Source organism: Poecilia reticulata, linkage group LG16 (genome assembly GCF_000633615.1).
Source record: "Poecilia reticulata strain Guanapo linkage group LG16, Guppy_female_1.0+MT, whole genome shotgun sequence".
Lineage (NCBI taxonomy): Eukaryota > Metazoa > Chordata > Actinopteri > Cyprinodontiformes > Poeciliidae > Poecilia > Poecilia reticulata.
This window is the reverse complement of record NC_024346.1, coordinates 31,241,697-31,258,445: the sequence shown is the minus strand read 5'-3', so window position 1 is coordinate 31,258,445 and position 16,749 is coordinate 31,241,697. Positions and strand designations below refer to the sequence as shown.

Here is a 16,749-nt window from a genome sequence, read left to right as displayed (position 1 = left end):
ATTTTCACTGAAATAGTTCTCTCCTCCAGGTAAGACCTGAACCATTTAAGAACAGTGCCATCAATACCTACAATGTGGTGTAATCTCGATATTAAAATGTCGTGGTCTACAGTATCAAAGGCAGCAGTTAGGTCAACTAGGATCAGAACAACATGGTGACCAGAATCACATGCAAGAAGGATGTCATTAAAAACTCTTATTAAAGCAGATTCTGTGCTATGAAGAGTTTTAAAACCTGACTGGAAAACCTCCAGAATGCCATTGTCATCTAAAAACTGTGTCAGCTGACAGGACACAAGTTTTTCTAAAACCTTAGAAAGAAAAGACAGCTTTGAAATAGGCCGATAATTAGCCAGAGCAGTAGGATAAAGGCCAGGACCACACCTGAGGACAGACTGCTATTTATAAGTGCAAGAACAGGCTGCAGTATGCTAGATAAAATATCTTTAAAAAATTGTGGACGGACAGAATCACGGGGGGAACCTGATGGCTTAATGCAGCCGACCACGTCCTCTAAAAGTGAGACAGTCACAGACTCAAACTGAGTGAAAGCAGCAGAGCAAGGGACCGAAACAGAGGGGTCAGAGTCAGGAGCTGTGATAAGAGCCCTGGTACTACCAACCTTTTCAATAAAGAAACGCAGAAAATTATCACACATGTCAGGAGAAGCTTCCAAACAGGCATTTTGTGGGATATTAAGTACAGAGTCAATGGTGTGAAATAAAACACGCGGGTTATGGCTGTTTGAGGAAATTATATTTGGCAAATATTCCATTTTAGCCTCTTTAACTGTGCTCTGGTAGAGACGCCAACAGTCTTTTAAAATCTGAAAAGTAACCTGCAGTTTATCCTTTTTCCACCTTCGTTCAACACGGCGACATTCCTTCCTGACAGCACGAGTTCTGTCATTAAACCAAGGCTCAGGTTTAATCCTTGGCTGCCTGGTTTTTAATGGAGCAACCGAGTCCAGGATGGTTTGACAGGAAGAACAGAACCAGGACCAGARCTCTTCTGTRTCAGAGTGGAGGAAGTCAGATGATCCACAGAGCTGAAGAAAAGCAGTAGAGAACTGAGTGGCAGTGGAAGGGTTAATACTCCGACAGCGAGTTTTAACTGCAGTTGGTGTCAAACTAACTGAATAAAACAGGCAGGTGATCCGAGAACACAGACCTAAATGTTATTGGTCAGTTTACTTTTATTTATTTGGCAGTTTGGCTACTTTCTCTAAGCTAAATGTCACTATGCAGTTGAAACTAGCTAAACGAATAAGCGCAGTTTGAACCCTTTTATCATGTGCGCTTCTGGCGGGGTTGCCAGTTTAACTGCTCTTTTTTTGTGGTTTCGCAAACCGAACAGCGGACGGGCCACGCGGTTGGTCGAGCTAAGACTGCAGGAGAGTTAGACAATTAAATGTAGTTGAAAACTGTTGTAGCGCACTCATTTTCTCTCTTCACTTTGCCAAAAGAGTTGAAATTAAGCAAACATTGTTGTTTCACCTCCTCCTCTGAAGTCTCAGACACACCATCTGAACCTGGGAATCTCCATCCTCCGCCTACTGTGGATCACACAGGTAGGCTTTGCTTTCCTGTATTTATTAATTAGCATAATTAAAAAAAAATTAAAAAAAAAAGAGGATGAGACCTGCTGTTTTTATGGTCCATGTGCATTAAGCGGATATGGCCTGTAATTGTATGTTCTAGGTTTGTGCTGGTTTTGTGCCGCACACACATGATGCACGTTGGTAATGTGGTTGTACTCTTGTGGGTCAGGTGTATTGAGCGTACCTTCCAATAAAATCTTGCAGGTGTCCCCGCATCTCTTGGAGAGAATTTCGGCCTTCAGAGTCCAGATCAGACTGTAAAGGCCCAACCATGCTGCATCCATTGATGTCCTCATGGCTGCTGATGCTGGTTCTTAGAATGTTGTCAAGATCAGTTCTTGCAACCTTTGCTTGACACATTATGTATGTGTAGGACAGTGCTTGAATGTGGTGGCGCCAAAGTGTTGGATCTGCTCTTTGGGTTGTGGAATGTTGTAAAGTGTGTCCGTTGAAGAACGCCATACTTGGCGTTCGTTACTGTGTGCTGGTGGTACAACGGTCAGTATTTGCTTTGGATTCTAAAGGTAGGCAATGCTGACCGCCAGCTCCTCAATGTAGCCAAATGTTACTTTTAATGTTCAAGTAGTTAGTTTTGTATCATTTTGTCTTTTTCTTCTTTTTGATGTATGCTGTATCTGTAAATCAAAAATAATTGCGTTAATGAAACATGTTGACATGGAGTATTTGCTCTGGATTCTAAAGGCGAAGCTGCTGCTCTGTCGGGTGGTCAGAATAAACGTCCCAACCACGATTTCAACCGCCGTGTGTGTCAGATTCCTGTCTCGTTTCCTTCCGACAAAAAAAACCCTTAAGACACAACGCAGAGTCCAGGGAACAGCGAGGACTCATCTCACACGGACAGGGTTACATATGCAAAACTTTTTTTTCTTTTTTAGAGTTGCAGGGCAATCTGAGATTCTTTAGATCAACTAAAAGATGATATTGTGTGACAGATATTGCGTTCTGTTTAACATGTTTGAGACAGGTCACATATTCTTTACACATGTAGCCTGTGTTTTAACAAACATAATTCAGTCTTCACTATTATTACAGCTGTACTTCAAATGGTTACAAGGAAAATTCAAGCCATTGCCAAAAAATCCAAATGCTACTTTTGATCACTCTAGAATTAGAATTAGAATTTATTGTTTGTCACTGCACAGTGACATTAAAGCCAGGTCCAAAACAGAGCGAACAATGTAGGGAAATTATTACAATATAAACATAAATATGGCAAAATTAACAATATTCAATCAGTCAACTTTGGATGCACCTGTAGCACCTCTTTGAGGGCAGCAGGTCAAACAGGTTGAAGCCAGGTTGGGTTCTGTCTTTGGTGAAGGCCTTGGCTCTGTGGAGGCAGCAGGAGGTGTGAATGTCCACCCAGAGGACAGAGGACAGCCAACGATCCTCTGAGCTGCTTTTACGACCCTCTGCAGCCTCATCCTGTCTGTAACAGTGCAGCTGCCGTACCTCACTGTGATGCAGTGTGTCAGCAGAATCTGCATGGATGAGCGGTAGAAGGTCAACAGCAGCTTGGAGTTTAGTTTGTGCTTCCTGAGGACTCTCAGGAAGTTTAGGTGCTGCTGAGCCTTCTTGATGACTGCTGTGATGTTATCAGTCCAGGTGAGGTCACTAGAGATGAGGACGCCAAGAAACCTGAAGGTGTGGACCCTCTCCACACTCAGCGTTCATGTAGAGAGGAGCTGAGTCGGTGCTGAGCTTCCTGAAGTCCATGATGACTTTCTTGGTTTTCTTGGTATTCAGAGTGAGGTTATTCTCTGAACATCAGGCTGCCAGCTTCAGGACCTCCTCTCTGTATGCTGCCTCATCACCCTGTGAGATGAGTTTAACCTCTGTGGTGTCATCAGCAAACTTGACTGTGTTTGTTGTTGTGGGCCGGACTGTGTGGTGGGTGTAGAAGCAATACAGGAAGGGTCTCAGCACACAGCCCTCTGGAGAGCTGATGCTCAGTGTTTTTCAACTGTAATATGGCAAAAGACGGTTGCTTGGGTTCATCTTGATTACTTTTAATGCTGGACAACATGGCTGGCTGCTTTTATAAAAACAGAACATTCATGACTATGTTTACACACACTAAAACTAGACTCTGTCTTCTGTTTACCTCAGGCTGTGGAGGGGACTGGGCTGGCCTTCATAGTGTACAGTGAGGCCATAAAGAACATGCCACTGTCTCAGCTGTGGTCAGTGCTGTACTTCTTCATGCTTCTGATGCTGGGAATGGGCAGCATGCTGGGAAACATCACCGCCATCACCACCCCACTACGGGACTTCAGATTTCTGTCCCATGTAAGCAACGAGGCTTTAAATGGTAAGAGGTAATATTTGTACACATTGTTGTTTTGGTAAGCTATTGCAATAGCATTGCTGTTTACACAGGATGAAGTTACCAACAAAATCAGTCCAACTGCGCTGCTGACTCTTTGGTTTCAGCATAGGCTTTTCTCACCAAATGATCTCACATGTTCACAGATAATGTTCAGGAAAGTGGTGAAATCAGTTCCATCGTAATTCAACATGAATAGGTTTAGATCTTACAGTATGCTTGGGCTTTAACAGTGCGTGTATTTACACTGAAACTTTGCAATATGGGTAGAATCAACTTTAAAATCCTTGTTTGTCTCCTCAATCTTTATTCCATCCAGCCATCCATCCATTTTCTTACACCCTTGTCCCTTAGTGGGGTCAGGAGGGTTGCTGGTTGTCTTTATTCCACCTGCTTTTATTTGTTCCAAGAACTAAGCAACATTTAGAAGAGATCAGACTTTCTAAGTTGTGGACAAAGTTGCCTTTGAGTAGGGGTCTTCCCTTCATCTTTGTCTCTTTAAAAATTCATCTTTTCAGAAGGCCTTTGGCACAGTGTGACTTGGCATGCTAGTTTTAATGGTCCACTATTATGCTTCCTTGAACAAGTTAAAGGGTAGATCTATGGGTTATACAAGACCTGTTCATTACATTTAATACACAAATATTAATTCACCTGATCAGTGGCTGTTTTGATCTCATTAATGAATGTTTTAGGGCTACCTCATTATTAATAATTAATAAGCTGCTGGCCAAGCCCTCCTAACTTACATTAGCTCCTCAGACATGTGAAAATGGCTACAAGCAGATGTGCAGTGGTGTACAACCTTATATCTTTGATCCAGAAGAGGTGGAGCCTCCTGTATAACCATCAAGCCACAACCACAGAAGGATTAAACTCTGCAGATCTGATGCAAAGTGATAAAGTTAATTCAAATTATGAGGATTCTGCTTCATTTCAGGGCAGTGTGTCATGAGTTGAAGTTGAGCAACTGACATCAGCACAACAATTCAGCAAAAAGACTGTATTTTCCACTTAATGCAACCTTTTTTGAAATATATATTTGCAAGGTTAGAGAAGCATTAAAAAAAATTCAGACAATGTCAGTAATGTCCAGGTGCCTGAAGTGTTTTCACAAGTACTGCATCTTCTCAAGGTAGACTTTCACTTTCAGTTTAACTCTGACAGTAAATGCGTAGGTGTTGTTGTAACATCATATAGGACTAACAGGTATCATTCAGCGTTAGCTTGTGCTAAATGACAATCCTGTTCGTATCGAGCAACAATACAAAACACACAAGACATCTTATGTACTTACATTGACATCATCTGCAGATTGTGAAGAACATTGGAAACATAATCTTCCTTCAGTCCAAGTATTTTGGTAAATCCTGCTGTGTAATTTTTGGTAGTTTTCAAAGGACTACTTCCTAAGCTAATTTGCACAAATACAACATTCTTTTACAATATCGCAGGGGAATTGCAAGTAAACATAAAATGAAGGCACACAGAAAATGCATGGACACATGCTCTGTATTGCAGGCAACAATAAATCATTTTCCTTTTAGGGCAGCCATTGCACAGCTTACCAAAAGTTAACACCAAAGGCATTTTGAGCATCAGGCACGTTTGGTTTACATTCAAAGTTTCCAGGTGCTGGTCATAAAATTAAAATGTCAGGAAAAAGGTTGACTTATGTCAGTAATTCCATTCTAAAAGTGAAACCTGAATATCATATTCATTCATTACACACAGACTAATATATGTCAAATGTTTATTTCTATTTAATGTTGATGATTAGGACTGACAACTAATGAAAACTCCAAATTCAGCATCTCAGAGACTTAGAATATTACTTAAGATTAATAAAAAATGACTTTTAGAAATGGCCAACTGAAAAGTATAAGCAGTACTCAGTACTTGGTTGGGCTCCTTTTGCCTAGATTTCTGCAGTAATGCAGTGTGACATGGAGTCCATCGATCTGTGGCACTGCTCAGGTGTTATGACAGCCCAGGTTGCTGTTCTTCTGAGTTGTTGGATCTGAAGTATCACATCTTCCTCTTCTCAATAGTACAAAGATTTTCTATCCACTTTATTCCTACGCCCCAAGATGCTTTGCGTAAATTATGGGCGCGACTTCCGCCGCAAGCCAGAACTGCCATTTGTTTACATGTTACCCTAATGCTAACTGGCTTTTGTCAGAGCTTTTAGACTATAAAATATGTGGGAACACCAGCGATCAAAGCTTAAATGTGACAATATCGGTTTACTGCAACCTTCAGCTAATGCAGGGAGGATGTCGCACTAGCATACGCAGCTACCCGCACTAGCATAGCTACTTCACTGACTCAGTTGCTTCAGATCAGATGTGGGTTATCTTGAACTTGCTGCAGCCACGAACTAAATGTGGTCTGATTATTAGAGTACAGCCACGAACAGCACAACAGTTACCCGAGCTCCACAAGGGCATCTTACAACACTTTCAAGTGGCCAGTTGCTCTCAATAATAGGTTAATGTGTGATTCGGTTCGGTTCTAGTCCAGTGGGGAGATTCAGCTGTTGCGCAAGATCTAAAGCGCAGCAGCAGCTGCGGTTTTTTCTCTGCTGATTTGCAGGGACACTCAGGGAGAACCTCAAGGTTCTGGTTCTTATGGATTAAATGAATCCAGATATTTTATTTTGTCTTATAAATAAAATGTCCAGGCCCAATCATAAAGATAAATACTCAGATTATGAACTTTATTATTTTTTCAATTCAAACGAAAAATAAAATTCACATCACATCAAGCTAATATTGTGTAGGGTTAGGGGTATTGTATATATAAAGTGTAATAAAGTGGGTGGGGCTCCATTTCGGTTGCCACACAACAAATTCAAAAGTGTTAGATTTCCAGTGTAAGTATTGTATGTTAAAAATACAGTGTTAATTCAACAACATGAGTGTTAGTTTCTTAAAGAGTTCCAAAGAGTTAAATAAAAAGCAATCCAGTCCAGTGTTGATTTCTAAATTAACACCAACACTAACTCAGTCTGGTGTTGATTTAGAAATCAACATCAGACAGTTCATCACACAATTGTAACATATTTGTGACATCACCTCAGGGAAGGAGCTACAGGTAAGGTGGGGGTTGCAGCAGGCCCCTGGCCTGGACCTACAGGGGCCCAGATGAGAGGCAGAACATGCCTTGAGGGATCCAATTTTGTTTTATCACAAAAGAACCGTAAACGGAGGACCCTCTCCTGTTGAAAACTGTGTATGTGACAAACAATTACTTCTAACTCAAATGAACTCTTAAAGTATACAAAATAATAATAATAATAATAATAATAATAATAATAATGGAAAAAAATAAGCAAACTTGCAATCAAAAATACAATACTGAATTTAACAGAAAACACTCTGTATGTTCCGATAACGTCACTACGTCATCTCATGACTCTCTCCTGGCGCGCCACAATCTGGAAATAACTCTGCTTGAAAACAAAACCAGGAAAATGTTTGGAACTGAAAACAGGTTAGGATGGATATGCTAACTGAAGCAGGAGCACCGCGTGTTCACCCACGATGAACCGCATCAGTTTAACCTGTAACAGAGGTCAGTTAGCCATTGCGGGTGCGCGCGTATGTTGACACGGACTCATAATACAATACTGCAGTAGATTATATAGTAGGGTGCCCCATTGTTGACTCATGGTTGCTAAAAACCTTACCAGACTGATTTTAGTGACATAGTGGATGTAAAATATTGAATAAAATGTTGTGCTACATGACTGGCTTTATTTTCACTCTTATATTTAACTTTATGACACACAAAACTACAAATGAATCCTTGGCTCCAGGTGTATTCTGGGTAAAGTTAGTCACCAACGTCATCATCAGTCACTTGGCAACAAATGGCAAACTAGTTAGAGCATTTCTACGCACTACATTAACATGTTTTGAGTTTGTGTTGTTTCATCATTAGCCTGATGTTTCTGTTCTTCTCTTGGTTTATTGTACTTCATGTCAGATGGACTTCAAAATGACATAGTCGCATAGTGTGGTGATGAAACTTGTTAGCTCCACTGTTGCGGGCATGTCTATGTTGTAAAGTGAAATTATCATGAGCTTTATTATTTGGGCCTGTCATTAGCCCCGCCCACTGTCATTAGCCCCGCCCACTGTCATTAGCCCCGCCCACCCCGGCCCACGCCGTCTTGTTCCGCTACTGTCACGTGTTTGCCTGGGGAGCAGAGGCAGCAGTATGGCGTCTTGTCTGGAGCTTATTGTAACAAGGTAAGTTCCATGTTAAAATGATCGTGTTTTTGACTATGTTTTATGGAGGCATTCATTTTCCGTTTACGCAAGAGTATCGATTTATATACATAGTTCACTTAACGTACGTTTATTTGTTTGGATATCACGGTATATATGACTGTTTATTATCTTAACCGAACATTAAAACTGTCAGGAAAATCTGGAGGCCATTTGAATTAGCATTATTTAGCTGTGGGGTCGTTTTTTTTTTAAGTTTTTGGCTGTAGACTGCTAAATGGGGGAGTGGCTGTATTGGACCGTTGGCTTGATCTAAGCCACAGCTGTCAAACTCCAGTCCTGGAGGACCACTGTCCTGCAACATTTAGATGTACCACTGCTGCACCACCTGAATACAATAATTAGGTGATTAGCAGGACTCTGGAGAACGTATCTACACAATGAGGAGGCAATTGAGCCATTTGACTCTGGTGTTTTGTACCTGTGGCACATCTAAAAACTGCCTAAATGTTTTTTCTTTATTAGTATGCCATGTTGGTGACTGAAGCCTGTTATGATGACTTCAACACATTTCTTCAGATAGGTTGTATGACTTTTAAATGCTGTCCAAAAATGTTTCTATAAGCTGACTAATTTCTTTAGTAATTATTTCAGACTTTTTTATGTTTTATCTTGTAAACCGGGTGGGCAGAGTAATTTTAATGAATATGATGGTGACACACACACAGAGGTGGGTCTAATTAGTTTTGTTCACACTTCTTTTTAAAATATTTATTTATTATCCTAATGTTTCTGCTATATTTCTTGTTTTTCCTTCCAGGCTGGAAGTCTTCCTCCTTCATATTGTTGAAAACAAGAGAGAGCAGCACCAAAGACACTTCACCATCAGTGATCACAAGACCATCCATGGTCGCTTCCAATGAACTTTCAAAGCACACTTCACCTTCAGTGCAAAGTACCATGAATGTATGGCCTTTGTTGTATATTGCTGTCAGTGCTGTTTGATATTGTTTTGAAATAAAAGTAGATTATATACTGCAACTAGTGCTGGTGCTTTTGTAGCATCTAATGTGGCACCTAATGTCTTTTAAAATGAATTTGGGGATTATTGATGGCCAGTAGTTTCTGGGAAAATAAGTTTTTAATTGCTCTAGTGGCTTTTATTTGGTAGTAAATTGACTTACAATATGATATATATTGCGATATTCAGCAAACGATACAATTCAATACACTTTTGCAATTTTCTGAAAGATTTTAGAGGGACAGATTGATTTTGGTGACATTTTGTGACTGTTATAGAGTTGGATTGAATTAATTTAACTGAAAACTGATTAAAAGCATTAAATACACAATACCTGGCTCTGGTTGGACACAGACTTAAAGTCGACAGCTGGACAAAATGAATAAAAGAAGTGGTGAGAAAACATGTTTCTTTTAATTGAAACAGTACAAACTGTAGCTTACATGTAAAGTAAATAAAGTGTACCAAGTATAATGCTCTGAATAGTTTGATACCTTTTTAACCTTGACACTTAACATTTGAAGGAATCACTATAAGCCTGATGACCTAATCACTCTCCCGGAGAAGCGAGCAGTGAGTGAGCTAGGTTACAATACTTGTGGACGAATATCAATTTTTTTCTAGGAAAGAAAATATCGATATACATATCGCAAAATCGATATTATTACACAGCCCTAATCCAGAGTGGAGTAGACACTTTCAAAGTGTTGAATTCAACTCTGTAGGAATTGACTGAACACTTCCAAATTTGCTGTGCACGTGAGGGGCTGGGCTTGGCTTGGGGTTATGAGGTCACAAATGTGGCACAATAATTTAGAGGTTTTTGAAACAGACTGACAACAGGAGAACATTTACTTATTCCCAAAAAACAGCAGGATGTCTTTTTTTCTTTGTTTCCTCTTATTCTGTTTCTAGAAGCAGGAGATGCCCAAATGGAAATATGGAAACTTGCAAACAGTGATTTTTGCATAATAGTGAACCTTTAATGTAAATATTATAATGTGCCAAGTTCTGATTTCTGTCTGTTTATTACATTTTTGTAAAGCATTTTTATTAAACTTTTTATTCCTGAAAATAATATTTAATATAAGTAAATGAGTCGTACCCTTGAACTCTTCTAACAAGTTCTCCTCTGAAAATCACAGCGTAAATCTTTTGTTCATCTGCAGATAAAAAACATTTACCACCATTGTCATGTAAAAAATAACATTGTTCTGTTCAAAGTTTCAAAAAGTGTACTCCATTCAGAGATGATTTTATTCAAATGAGATCACATGTAACTCTGCATATCAGTTAAGGTCAGGAAGAGTATCTGTTAATGATCAACTGGCTGCCTGATGTGCAATAAGGGCAATCTGTGAACGTCTGAATCCTGATTGTGTTGTTTTTGTTGAATGATTCATGGAAGATGTTAAGGGGCCAAGTAAGAGCAGTAAACGCTGACATCAGCCATTATAAACAATGGACGTCACTAACAGAAGGCTGTGCTTTGCTTCAGGTTTTGTGTGTGTCCTCTGCCTTCTGCTTGGCCTTGGCTTCACAACAAGATCAGGAAACTACTGGTTTACCATGTTCAATGACTATGGAGCCACTTTCTCCCTGTTACTCATTGTCCTTTTTGAGGTCATAACTGTCAGCTACATTTATGGAATCAAAAGGTTTGTCTATATTTTTATGCTAAAACAGCTTTCTCTGTATTCTGTTCTGTTTCTGTTGTATTATCAACAACCAAATACAATCAATTTCCATTAATCTGACAGCATTTGAATGTCACCCTGTTGCCTTTAAGCATTGAACCTGAATAAGCTGAATTTAAGGTGACCTGACACCAGTATGTGTTCTTTTAATGACAAAATGTCTATTTTAGAGATTTTAGAATATAATTGTAAAATGTTAATCTCTCACTTCTGCCTCAAAATCCTATTTGGCTAGCATTGCACTTCTCACAAACTATATGCCAGTTCCTTTTGGCTCAATTGGTCAATCCATTAAGAATGTCTGAATGAAGAGCATCACATTAATTCAATTTGAAAATACTTTATTGCTTCTCAGGGGAAATGAAATGAGATAATTAAATGAAGGCATCAGACTGAATGTTGTTCCTCTGCTTGGTGGTACAGCTGAAGACAAGAGCCCAGTTAGTGCTGGTGAAACGATGAGCATGACAGCACCATGTCTCTGCTCAGTGACAGACTCTTTGCTGAATTTGAAATTATCTCAATATTTTGTCCATATTTAAGGTTTGAAAAAGATATAGAAGACATGCTGGGCCATCGTCCTAATTGGTTCTGGAAAATCATGTGGGGAGGAATTAGCCCCCTACTTCTTATCGGCCTCTTCTTGTTCTATGTCATTAACTACATCCAAGGAGGAACACCCACTTACCAAGCATGGAACAAAGATCTGGTGAGTTTGTATTTTTATTCAACATGTCTCAGGTGGGAATTTTCTTTTTTCTGCTTCAGTTTGAACTGCAGTGCTCCATGAGTTTCAGCAGCCCACACTCAACTGTCTGTCTCCACTAATGCATGATCTACGTGTTGTTTTCTACCTTATCTTGGCAAGGCAAGGCAATTTTATTACTGTAGCACATTTCAGTAACAAGGTAACTCAAAATGCTTCACATAATTAAAAAATAAGATAAAATATCAAACAAGCAAAGCATTAAATTTTAGTAACTAAGGGAAAACAGACAGACAGCAGTTTATGATGTTCCAATTGTTATTAATCAAAGACAACTCTATAAACAGTTGAGCTTTTAGCTTTAATTTAATGGACCTCGGTGTTTCAGCTGTTTTGCTACTTTCTTGAAGTTTGTTCCAGTTAAATGGAGCATATGAGTTGAATGCTGCTTCGCCATGTTTGGTTCTGGTTCTGGGGATGCTGCGCAGACCAGAACCAGAACTTCCTCTGCTGACATTGCTAAAACTACAGGAAGACTACAGTTCTGAAACGGTGCAAAATATTGACGTTATAACTTCTCATTCTGGTTGCTGATTGGGTGGTCAAAAATTGACTGGAGACACTCCGAGCTAAGGGGAAAAGGCCCAGACTGTGCTGAAAGCAAGAATTGTTTTTTGAGCAGAATTGCACAGGAAGGCCAGGTTAGTGAAAACACTGTTACAGTTATCAATGTGACTAAACATAAATGCATGGGTGAGTTTCTTAAGATCTTGCATTAGTCCTTTAATCCAAGTAATGAAACATTTCCAGGATTAAAGGTGGCTCTGTTTATGTGACTCTGAAGGTTCTGGTCAGAGTTCATCACCACACCCAGATTTTGGGCCTGATCTTTGGTTTCTAGCAGTAATAACTGAAGCTGCATGCTGACTTCAGGTTGTTTTACTTTAGACCCAATGATTATCATGGAGCCTCTAAGGGGACATGGAGAGAAAAAAAAAGCAATCCAGACTTATTTTCTCGAAATCTCGAGAAACTTTTTGAAAAATTGTGCATTCATTTTTGGGTGAAAAGGTTGTTCACAGTTTCTGCAAAATCGGTTGTGGTGGTGGAGTCTAAACGAGAGATACAGAGGACAAATTACAATGTTTCCTAGGTTCTAGAGACGTCCCAGATGAGGACGTCTAAAGCCGCTTTCGCATGGTACGGAACGGTTCCAGCCCTGTTGTGTTCGCATTACACTGAGGGCGCCATCGAAGCGGTACCGGACGTTATTTTTTTTTGTAACTAAACAATGGTTTCGATGTAGCGGCCGACTAAATACCTCATCATTAGACCAGGTGATTGCACTATATTGAGACGAATCCACTGCTAATTAAAACTAATAATAACAATATTGAAAAGAGCACTCTTTACAAAATAAAATACATTTTAGTGAGAGCCAGCTGTCAAGGGAAAATCAACGTCTGACTCCATAACAACCAGCAGCCAATCAGCTGCTGGTTTTAAGCAGAACCGCTTGGCCGGCACAATTGGAACCACAGCTCTTGTGGTTCCATGGGGCCGGATGGAACCGGTCGCAAGTTGTAATGCGAACACGCTCGGAACCGTTCCGTTCCGTGCCGTGCGAAAGCGCCTTAAGAGACACCATGCTGAAGTTGGTTTCCGATTGCAGCTTCTGATTCAGGAAATGGCTAAAGGACGATTCCACCTAATTTTTCACGAGCTTCACCATCTTTCAACTACCCTAGTTAAAAAACTACAACACCTAGACTCTTCAAACCTGGACTAGATTATTCTGCTCTAATAGCAGAATATATAAAACCAAGTTTGTGATTCGTGAAACCTTAATGAAGGGTAATTTCAGCCCTTTTTATGCTTTTGGATCACACTACAACTGCCATAGCTCGAAAAATACACCTTTAAAGATGGTCAAGATTATTCTATTGTACTGGCTAAATACCTTGAGCAGAATGAAAAGTAAAGTCAAAATAGGCAAGTTTGTGTTAGTGTGACACAAACTTGTGTCACACTTGTAAACATTTTTATTTTACACCTTTTCTTTGATTTTCAGAGATTTGAACATCAGTCTATTTCTGCTCATATTTCTGCATCAGAAACTCTTCTCCCTCACTGCAAAAAAAGACTGTCATGAATAACTTGTATTATTTTTCTCCTGATTGCTGATTGGCCGGTTTTTTATACATTATTTTTAGATGCTCACAATGCTTCAGTTAGTCTAATTCTTTTACTTCTGCTCTATTTGGCCATGCTCAGTTTGTTCCACTGCCTCAATCCTGGTTAGTGTTTTTGTGTTTCCATTGCATTTATGGCCTGTTTTACATCCAAAACTGACTGACTGTAGACTTCTCATATGCTGCACATACTCTACCACTAAACCACCTTTCTGAATATTTTTTGACTGTACTCTGTTTAATTGTCCCTGAATGCATGCTGCCATTTTCTACTGTCACTACCTGCTGCTTCCGGAGTGGATGCTGCAAGTCAAAGACTCGATGCAATGTGCTTGGTTTTCTTAGAAATAAACATTTTTAACTACTTTGAATAATTAACTGAGTTTACTATACTGTTTGATAGCTAGGATTAGTGATGGGTAGATGAGGCATCATGTATCATTTCGACACATAGCAAAACTGTGTCGATTCTGTGTCACTCAATACTGACACCTGCTGGACATTAAAAATTCCTACGGGCAACATAGTGATTTGATGACCAAGTCTGTACAATAAGATTTAATTCTTTGTATTTTATTGAATATTATATATTGTATTATGTCATATCTTCAGTTAAATTTAAAACATATTTAATATACAGTCAATAAATAATGTGAACAAGTACCATAAAGTGAAAATTTAAGTGAATGTGTTTGGAATGAGGATGCATGGACTGTTTCTTTTTCCACAAATTATTTTTTAAAAAAGTTTTTACATTTTGAAATTTAGTCTTACGCTTTTTTGACAAAACTTCTGCTGTAGAAATAATGAAGTAAACTCTACATTTACAGCAAACCCTTGTTTTTCTTAGTGGTTGCGTTCCGAAAATAACCCGTGAGGCGAAATCCATGAAGTAGTTACCTTTAGTTTTTACAATTATTACACAGCAGAATTAAATACTCTACATTGAAACCAGAGAACAAAACCTGTTTTCAGGTCAGCGGATGTGCGTGTGCATCAATCGGGCCTTAATGTGATCCGGAGTCATGTCATTAAAGCKTCTCCTCCAACCCGCCCCGCCAGATTCACAGCTATATCTACGGCAGAGCGATGGATCTCATCAAGCCTCCGGTCGGGTTTTGCTGCCTCTGGCCACAGTTTTTTTCCAGCTGGCATTCAAAGTTTCAGTTTCCATCTCCTGAATGGCCAATCTGTATTAAATACCGTAACGTTATTGACACTCAGGTAGAGAAGAAGCGCGGAGACCGTTTTTACCAATCATATGATCAATCAGGACGCAAAACATTGAAAAAAAAAAAAACTGCACAAAAAAATCTGCGAAGCAGCAGCGATACCGTGAAAGGTGAACCGCGTTATAGCGAGGATTCACTGTATATGAAATAATTTATAAAATGCAACTGAGTAATTTGCAGAATGGCTGTATATCTGAGTGTGACCAGCAGGTGGAGATCTTTTTAAAAGTAACAAGATGCACCCGATGCCCTGCGACAGACTGGCGACCTGTCCAGGGTGTACCCCGCCTCTCGCCCAAAACGTTGGCTGGAGATGGGCACCAGCACCCCTCCCGACCCCACTGAGGGAAAAAGGGTGCAAGAAAATGGATGGATGGATGGATGGAAGATGCACCCGAACACAGATTTATCAGTGCACMATATTTTATTAGACAATTTCCTTAAAACAATCCTTTAAAAACGATGCTTCAGGCCTACTACTCGGTCCCTGGAACAAAAGGAACACATAAGGAAATAGAACGGACAAATACAATTATTCCAAAATAACAAACATGCAATGCAAAAGAAATTAGTAAATCAAACAAAACTATAAAAGAAAACAATGGAACAAATCGTTGTCATCCGCTTCCAAATGCCCTTCGATGGGGCCACAGGAGTAACGYCCCGCCCACACAGCCCGCCCGATCCGCAACGGGTTWAGTTGAGAGCGGCCCAACCAAACAATGGCAAGACAAGACAGCAGAGCGTCCAAAGCGCTGCAGCTCCAAACAATCAGTTGCCTGAAACAGAGAACCCATTAGCAGTGGATCCAGATAAAAGAAATCAAAAGCTTAATAGCAGGTAGCTTATCCAGGGGTGGAAACACAGCCTAACCCGAGAGGAAGCGGGTCAGCAGGTGAGGACCAGATGGAAGCCGCACGCCACTGCAACCCCCAGCTGCAGCCGCACGACAGGTGTAGCACCCAAAAACCAACCATGATCTCAGCCACGGATAGCAAAACTGCCACTTACGATTGCAGACGAGTCGACCAAACCCACAAGCCGACATGTAGCCGCAGACCGTAGCAACAGTGGGGGCAACAAAGACGCAGCACCCTGCAGCGGCCCGCCCAACTATAAAGCCATTCGCCCAGCCCACCAATCAACGSTGCCCGGTGCACGAAGTGGGGGAGGTTGGAACACCATCCCACCACATGAGTTTATCTGAGTTTATCTAGGTGTATCTGGCACTTCGTTCTCATGCCTGGACTTATAACGCCTCAACATTGAAAAGGTGGATTTATTTAAATAAGACAGTTTAGTGAAACGTATGCAACACTTAACCTGCAGAACATAATATGAAAGTAAACTAAGTCAATTTCAGCTGAATTTGGATTCAGATAGATCAAGCAGAAACTTACAAGAACCGGATGAAACAACAAAAATGAAAACAAATGTTTTCCAATATAAGATCAAAATGGTCCCACACTGCGGAAACATTTCCTTTGAAGCTGCTCCATAGTTGACGTTGTTCCGTAAAAGATCAATAATTCTTTTGGCAAATGCTTTTGACAGATTGACAGATTCGCTTCCTTATAAACACAGTTTGGCGCGTTAATGTCATTTTGAAACAGTTCCTGTATCGGTCACGTGACTTGCTGAAACCAATACGCGCACCGACACGGGTTTGGTCTGTGGGCTTGATACATGCGCCGACACATCGGTGTTGCTGGACCCATC

General features: G+C 40.2%; 1 protein-coding gene across 2 annotated transcripts in view; it reads left to right on the top strand.

Annotated features, from left to right (window-relative positions):
* The window catches only part of slc6a20 (solute carrier family 6 member 20), a 46,794-nt gene that overhangs the window by 24,021 nt on the left and 6,024 nt on the right, over nucleotides 1-16,749 (top strand). The window contains exons 8-11 of one of the 2 annotated variants that reach the window (XM_008432827.2): nucleotides 1,511-1,570; nucleotides 3,731-3,932; nucleotides 10,702-10,861; nucleotides 11,444-11,609. In XM_008432827.2, coding sequence (XP_008431049.1) covers nucleotides 1,511-1,570; nucleotides 3,731-3,932; nucleotides 10,702-10,861; nucleotides 11,444-11,609 — 588 coding nt within the window. The remainder of the gene's footprint in view (nucleotides 1-1,510; nucleotides 1,571-3,730; nucleotides 3,933-10,701; nucleotides 10,862-11,443; nucleotides 11,610-16,749) is intronic. The other variant, XM_008432828.2, reaches the window with a different exon arrangement.